Below are 8,565 nucleotides of genomic sequence, written 5' to 3'. Positions count from 1 at the left end.
AGGACAAAAGTTAGACCTCTGGTCTAATAGCGTTTGTCACTCGTTCCTTTTCAGATTACAACCCTGCAGTCCAGCAGAACAATAATTCAAAATTGCCAATTAACAGGAACTTGCATGAAGTGTAATGCAAGTTTTTATGTACAGTCGGCAATAGTGCCGCAGGTTTTGGCTAATACACACATTGTTCTGTCGCAGATCACTGACATCTTGAAGCTTTTGTCTGACACTTGTCAGTCTTGATTGACTGCAACGGCAGAATTAGCTTTTGGTATAATTTTATGAAAGCAAAGTTAAGAGAGTGTGAGCCAAAGCTAATCTTTTGCTTTGTGTATTAATCCTGGCTGATGACTCTTACACCAAAACGTTTGCCTTGTTTTGTTAGCCTATTCCCTTGTGTGCATGTTTTTTTTACCACAGACTCGCCCAGCCTTGAAAGGATAACCCAGTTCCCATCAGACTCATATGTCAGCGGTATCCTGTGTCAAGTGTTAGCAAATGTTAGCATGCTGACACGCTAAACTAAGATCATGAACATGTTAAACTTTATACCTGTTTAGCATTGTCATCGTGAGAATGTTAGCATGATCACATTAGCATTTAGCTAAATACGTTACTAAACATGTGACACTAGTCAATTCGTCCCAGTCTCAAGTAAACCCCGAGTCAATTTTTCTCGGGCACGTCAAGTCACAGGTTGTGTCAAGTCTAATTGTTAGTTAAAGGTGCCATATGTAAGAATTAGCCACCTTGAACTCGTGCTCTACTCAAATAGGGGCAGCACATCACGAGAGTATCTGCTAACTGCCGCTAACTGTATTCAGTTTATACTCTACTGTTAGCTTGTTTGCTCAGTTAGCCGTGCAGCTAGCTGGACAACCAGGGGAGTGTTGATGTTTTCACCACTTGCACAGGAGCATTGGAGTGGTGGGAGAAAAAGGTTTTCAGGCCTAGCAGGGCTAGCTGGTTAGCATGCTAACTTCAGTAGTAGTATCCCTTCTACACCCTTCTCCCTTCTCCCCTTTATGTCTTTGACATAACCTTGAAACTGTTATTTCTTCACATTCTGTTTTCTTTTCATTGTTTCGAACTAAAATTCTCACATATTGAAAATGTAGTCTTACCTGCAGTATCCTGTCTTAATGAAGAGAAAAGTTTTAGCATCTGTTCAAGAATTGATTTGTTTATTGAGATTCAGGGAAATAAATGTAATCAAACAAAAACACAAAAAAACTTTATAAAAGCTTTTTTAATTTCCTCTCAGTCAAACAAATAGTCCCTCCACATCACTTTTTAAACTCAACTGAAAACATAAAACACAGACAAGTCATTTGATTCATGGTTGAAGTCGAGTCTCGAGAACAGTGACTTGAGTCGACTGTAGTCCAAGTCGCAATGACTCGAGTCCAGATCTCTGTTAGTGACTAACAGAGACAAAACACTGTGGCAGACTCATTTTTGATTTTAGGTTATTTTATCTTCAACAGCTTTGCTCGGTGAGCACACATTACCATATTGCTACACCCACTGTGCTCCTGCCATATGCGTTATTTGCACAAACTTAATTGTTTTAAAAAGACACCAGATTAAATAATCGTGACAACTCTTTTTCTTGTCAATCGAAGGTACACAGGAGCATTTCCTGTTTTTTCTTCTGTCGTTCTGTGGACTCTTGATGGTAAAAACAACACAAGACTGTATGAAGTGTTTTAACACAGCAGAGGGCAGTGCAGAGTAAAAGCTGACCATTCAAATGTTCAGCCAGGAGCAGCATTATGGTTCTTATTGCAAGCCAAAACAATATCAAGGTTATTGTTTGAGGAAATACATGTTCTAACTGTATTCAATTCACTTTTTGTATTTAAAAAAAGTAAATACATTGATAATTAAAGGCACATTATGTAGTTTTGGGGAAGACATTTAATCAGAAGAGAAAGATCTTCATTGACCGACTAAACTGACCTTAAAGGACAACACAATTTCATACTGTTTTACTTTTATATGTGGCGGACCCTGCCACCTTTCTAGCTTCAAGCAGTGTTCTGGGGACCTTATTTTCCTCTGAGAACAGCTTGTTTACTCAGTTATAGAAAAAACAAAATCTGTGTTTGTATTATTTCCTCATTAATATTGTAAATATTCAAATTCTGAGTTTGAATTTCTTCTCCAAAACTACACAGTGCCCCTTTAATGTGAGCTGTGGTATAAACATATTCAAAACACAAAGTGATATATTGGTCAAACAAGCGAGACACACAGTGAAAGGTGATTTTTGATATGATTTTTTTTTTAAAATCCATTATCCATTCTTTACAGTCACACCATCAATCAAATCCAGGCTTATTCTCAAATAAACACACTTCTGATCTGTTATAATACAACTCTGATAAGCTTTACAAACATGGCACCATCACATGGAAAGGGAACATGATTAGGGAGTGTCTTCATAGGCAATTTAACAAAAATATTTCTTTAATGCAGATAGATTCTTTTTTTTCTTTCTCATATACTATAGGGATAGAATAAAATTCTGTCTCTGAAAACTGAAGGTTTTTATGTTCTGGAGAGTGCTATGTTGAAAGTGTTGCATAGTCGAGGGGACATAAATGTAGGGATAGTGGGGGGATCTTAATTTAAAACGACACAAGAGGGAGTAAAAAGCTCTTTGTTTAATGCAGGGTAAAAATACTCTCTTTTTGAATACTTTTATGTGATTGTTTTGGCTCTAACCCCTCCACACAGTCAAACCCTTAAAAACAAGTCAAATAGCTTGACCCGCCACCTTGATGCTTGTGTGTTTTAGGGCACGTGAGTGTAAAATCCTGACTGCAAGCATTAGTAACATAAAGTCCATCTTTGTGCAAATGTAACTCAATAGAACACAGCAATCACATGTGTTAATCTCCCAAGCAGTTGTATGGACAGAGGGGAAAAGCTCGTTTTTGTGTGTCACTCGGATTGCAGCCTTTAAAAGTGCCACTCAGCGTCCATCATTTAGAGCAAAATGACAAAATGTCCTCTTGGCGGGCGAACACAGAACCAGCTTAGCTTTAAAAAAAAAAAAAAAAAAACTGTCATTCTAGCTTATGGGCTGATTAAAGCTCCAATCAATCATGAACCCAAACCCTTCTTTCGCTTTTCTTCCACACAGACTTCTTTAGAGATTGTGTTTGTATGAGCGGACGCCTCAGAGGGATCCTTGTCCAACACGCAGTCAGATGTGTTTATGTTGCTCACGTCGCGTCGGCTGGATGAAAGCTGGAAACGTTTTCTAGTTGCAAGACAAGGAGGGAGATTCCCAGCTCAGCTTATAAAGTGTCTCGAGATGCAGCGCCAAGCGTTTTTTTTTTTTTTTTAAAACCAGACATTAAAACAAAAAGAAAGGGGTACACTATGAGTCACGCCCAGTCTCTGCTGCTGGTTCTAACTTTACAAGCTCCAGTCTGGGAGCAGAGCCGCACTTCCACTCTTTCCTTCTTCTCATCTCGTCCAAACATACATTCATTTGTCCTATATCCCGTCCACAGCTCAATCAGCTGTCTGTCCACTTGTTGGGAACACGTTAAGAGTTTGCACTTCTCCAAAAAGCCCAAATTCTCATCCCTAGTTGTTCTCCTCCTCCTTTCTCAGTAGCATCTGCAGACCTTGGCTTTGCTTTAAGTCTATGTCCATCAACAAAAAAAGATCCACGATGCTGGCCGATGTCACCGGAACTCATAGATGGCTGCACTGTGCTCGGGAACGTGGGTGAGGTTTAGAGACTGGTACCTGCAGGGCAGAGACACAGTATGTCAGAATATGTATATACTGTGTGTTAGAAGTAACACACACTCATAAACTCAACACATACAATAACAAGCTTATGAAATACTAACCAGAACAAGCGTGTGCGGTATATTATGTATAGGCATGTTTGCTTATCAACAAGGCTTTTACGCTGCATGACGTCACTGTTGTGTGAAAAAAATGCATCTCCAATAACATCAACTTCTTATGAGCTACAATAAACCTGAAAGCAAGATGATTTAAAGGGATTTTTATTATATTATATCATTTATTTTTATGCATTAGCCATTTAACATTTATTTGTTATTTATCTGCTTTACATTCAGCAATTACCTCCTCATAAATTAGTTGTATTAATTTTAAGTGATGGGGTCCGCCATTGACGCACTAGATTCAAACCTGCCTTCACACATGACACATGCATGTGATCCGGCATATTTAACCTCATTGTTTCACTGTTTACTGTCTGCTCTCTTCAGGTTTTCCGCCTGTGTGTTGCAAGACGTGTGGCCTGCCGGGCTCAAGTTGACTCCGCGCTACGCGTAAGAATCGCTGAATTTGAAGAAATATTTATTTACAATTTTTTTCAAAACTAACGAGTGTTATACATGAACCAAACTCCTTTTAGGGATAACTCAGTGTGTAGGTTGTGTGCGTCACATTAGCCAGTGTGCAGTCGAGAGAGATGAAGAGAGAGTGTGTGTGTGTGTGTGTGTGCGTGTGTGTGTAACAGTAAGTATAAAGTGAGAGGTAACGTTATAGCGGTGAACATAGCAGTGCAGTGTGTGTACAGTTTAGGCTATTTGTTAGTTAATAATTGCTGATGCTGCTAAACCTTTAAAGCATTTAAAGCACGGGATTGCTTTTGTTGTGAAGAAGCCACAGGAAACTGTATGTATTCGTAGAGATCCACACCGCGACCATTAAGATGCATTTTGCTGCATTTGCATTTTACTAAATTTTATAACTAGGAGCATGATGGAGCACTTTTGCATATTTGCAAGTCGCACTATTGTGTCTCTTTAAGTCATCACCGTTTATCATGTGAAACACCAGCAGGAGTGTTTACGCAGGTGAAGTTCTACCGTGGCCGCCACAGTTATAAAAGAACGTTACACGTTCAATCATCTGATCCACTTCCTCAATATAAATGCGGCTATTGCTGCTGAGCGACACGTTTGTTTCTCTACCCAGGAAACTCTTAAAGCACTACTTCACCTTTTAAAATAAAACAGAACATTGTTAATTCTGTACATTACTTATGAGCAACGGATTTTCCTATCAGGTATATGGTTAAGAATGTGTTGCGGTTCATGTCGATCCAAGTGGTGCTTCCAAATTTTGTGCTGGTGCGCCTAATATTTTCAGAGGGAGCACCAGTGCTACCAGTGTAAAAGGATGGTCTGAAGCCCTGATTGGTCAGAAAGGTCAGCACTGACGGCAATCATTCATCAACAATTTCACTGTTGATCTTTAGCTTTACTTTTTAAAACAGATCAGTTTTAACAAGTGGAGAACAAGAGGAAGCAGCCACAGTGAGTTTTTTAAAAAAAGAGCTGCAGGTGACAGCTGCAACTTACAACACATCAGGTAAGATAACCAACTTTTGTGCCACGTGCATGAAATCAGATCACAGTTGCTCATGGCATGAAGGAAAGAGGCAGATTATTGACTGACATATTTATTAAAACTATGTCAATCTGTTTGGCTGCAAAATAAACATACTGATCACCATCTGCTCTCCTGATGTATTTTCTGAAGCGGACGAGTGTTTGCGGTAGTGTGCTGTAGTTTAGCAAACTAGCTGTTAAAACACAGAACTGAAATCTTAAAAAAGTTCAGGAAACCTAAAAGAGTCCAGTTTGTCAAAAAGCAACCCTGAAATGAAAGCTTTTACTAGAGTAAAAACATGGATGTTGACATCTGAAAGCCAATAGTTAATTATACAGCGCAAACCACAGCTGATGCTTTGTTCATGTGTGGTTTGCAGGGCTCACACCAGTGGTGGTGAAAGGCTGCAAAGAGCACAGAGCTGATAAACCTACAAACACGCCACTTAATGTATTAGTCCTGAACAACATTCATGTTGCCGTGAATATACGGTTATCTGTCCTAACAATAGTGCTTAATGATGGCGTTGTAGTCAGTGTGACAGAAGCACTAGCTGTTAATCATTTTCCACTCAGGAAAAATGACCTCAGTAGAGAAATACTGCAATCAGAGAGAAAAACATAACTGCTTTCAAATATCTGGTTAGAGAATGGGATAAAAAACAAAACTGAATGGAATGAAATCAGAGGGCGTTTGTGACAATAGCAAAACCATTATGTGCAAAGGGAGTTGAAAGAAATGCCAAAGAATGTCAAATTAAAATGAAAACACTAAAGATAGAGAGTACAAGCAGGCCTCGGTTTGCTTATAACCAGGCAGTACACCCGTATAAATCAAATGCAACAAACTGCGTGTTAGATTGCTGTGCTTCGTCCGTATAAGGTTACACACAGACAGAGCTGGAGCTGTTCGGAAAAGCCACATTCATCAATTGATCATATGAGCAGCTCCCTCTGAGAAATTAAGAATTGAGGGCACCTTGACAGACGCTGCAGAAAGCTGGAGATTTTGCCTGTTATTGACTTTCCCCACCCGCATCTTCCAGCTGGTGCGGGATTTGATTCAGCAACCTTGCACTCACGAGTCTGCTGAATCGTAAAATGACTCAACTTCCCCTCACAGTGACTTGTGTTGTGCTGCCTTACCATTCAGAGCTCCTGTGGTAGTAGTAGCCCTCGATGGTTGCTGTGGATTTCTGGAAGCAGATGTAGTAGAATCCAGCAAAGGACGCGCCGCTGATGTCTTTGATTGTGTGGTCGGGGACGAGAAACTGCTCCTGAGGGGGGACGGAGAGGGCAGTTCAGAGGTGACTGACCACAAAATATGATCAGGCTCAATTTGGGCAGCACCTTACCTTCCACCTCATGAAAATATAGTCCGAGTTCTTCAGATCCTCGTAGTCGAAATCATCCGAGTTGAACGACTTTGCATACTGGTAGAAGGCCTGGAACTTGCCCTTGACACAAAAAATAAAAGGATTATGTCACGGTAAAGCATCATGCTTTAGAGCGCGCGTGTAGATTATGAATGTACCAGCTTACCCAGTGCTTGCGATCCACATCCTCATCCGCGTCCCATTTTCGGGTGAGAAATGGCCGCTTCCTGCTGATGATCTCTCCGGCGAAGAACGTGGTCAGAGTCGGGTATTCCTGCGAGAGCGAACGCAACACACAAACATTGTTGTTTTGTTTGCTGTGGTGCAGCCGACCCCCATACATGCTGTTTTTGTCTTTTTCTCCTCTTTGTAGGTGAAAGAATGTCACGCCCAACGCTAATAGTATGTCTGTCAGTTCAATGTTTTCATTCCAGAACAAATTACAGGATAGAGAGTGACTTCTGAAAGTACACATTCACTGTTTATTTTCAATCACTGGAGTCAGGATTTTTATGATTCTGTAATTACAACCTCTGAACCTTCACAATACCAACTTTTCTGAATTTGACATCTACCCCGCAGTCCAATGGGATGTTATCTAGACAATGACTCCATAAAATATGACACGTTACTGAACTATAATGTCAAATATTTCCTATTTTTCTATCTTATTCAATGTGTTAGTTGTTAATTCGAGACCTGGCCCCACTGTGCTTGATTCTGTAGCAGCATAACATGACCGCCTCTAGAATGGCAGAGCCTGGAGCTGGACTGTACCAGTCTCTTAAAAAGGACACAAACACAATGAGCAGTGGCCAGAGGTAGCCTAAATTATTGATGTTTGTGACTTAATAAAGGGAATTACTCCTCTCACCTCAGTCAGTCCTTTTATCTTCAGGTAGCCACACAAGTAGGAATCCTCCATGGTGACATGCTTATAAAGAAAACACAAGACACACCATTCACTTTATACGTATGTATGCAAAATGTAGCTTTTTCTACATGCAAGTGACAATTATTAACACTGTTATTGATTTTAAATGAATATCGAATATCCTCCCACACAAAATAACCATAAACGTGCAGGTTTGTAAGTGTGAGAATGAGAAAACAATGATATCATGACAGATTTCTCTTGAACTGAACTGGGTTGTGAGTAAACAGTCCCAGGCACTGCTACATCCACAGCTAGCTAGCAGGCCAGCGCTCATTGATTTTCCAGCTGTCAATCATCCCACCGCCCGTTTGACAGATCACCAAATGCCCCTGACAGCTCGCCCGAATAAAAAAAATAAAAATATCCGCTCCACAGTAGTCCCACCTGCAAAACAACCTCCACGTCGTACGAGTTCCCTTTGCTCTTCTGGTGGCCCCTGAACTTGGAGCCGCTGTACAGCAGCGACGTGACAACACCGGGCTGCTGGGTGTTTATCGGCGGCGGCGGGATAAGGGAGGCCGAGGATGCGAAGGCCGCGGCAGGGGAGTCGCTGAGGTATCCAGCGGGGACAGGCATGGCTCCCGCTTCGCTGGCTGGGCACCGACCGCGGGCACTAGCCGTGTGGGCGATAGAGTCTGTCGGCGTGTACGAAGAGGAGGGGGAGGACTAAAGAGGTCCACCGACATTCAATTCCCCCCGTGATTACTCCACGGTTTAGTTTACTGGGCGCCGAGCTCCCAGAAAAGTAAGTGGACTTCGACGCGGCGCTGTAGGCAGCAGAATCCGCCCTTCTCATTGGTCAACTGGGTTCACCTTGCTAAGATCCTCAACGCTCATTGGTTTGGCTTGCGGAAGGCTT

At 41.4% G+C, this 8,565-nt stretch overlaps 1 protein-coding gene across 1 annotated transcript; it reads right to left on the bottom strand.

The window, feature by feature from the left end:
- Nucleotides 1-1,228: 1,228 nt before the first annotated feature.
- LOC311251062 (glucose-induced degradation protein 4 homolog) lies at nt 1,229-8,500 on the bottom strand. Its single transcript, XM_084343338.1, is given in 7 exon segments — nt 1,229-3,765; nt 6,540-6,670; nt 6,749-6,850; nt 6,936-7,043; nt 7,644-7,703; nt 8,091-8,341; nt 8,344-8,500. Coding segments are annotated over 7 exon segments (765 nt in total). The 5' UTR covers nt 8,393-8,500; the 3' UTR covers nt 1,229-3,701.
- Nucleotides 8,501-8,565: the final 65 nt, after the last annotated feature.

The sequence above is a fragment of the Pagrus pagrus genome, assembly GCF_965226575.1.
Source record: "Pagrus pagrus genome assembly, chromosome: 21".
Taxonomy (NCBI): domain Eukaryota; kingdom Metazoa; phylum Chordata; class Actinopteri; order Spariformes; family Sparidae; genus Pagrus; species Pagrus pagrus.
This window is presented reverse-complemented; position numbering and strand designations above follow the sequence as displayed.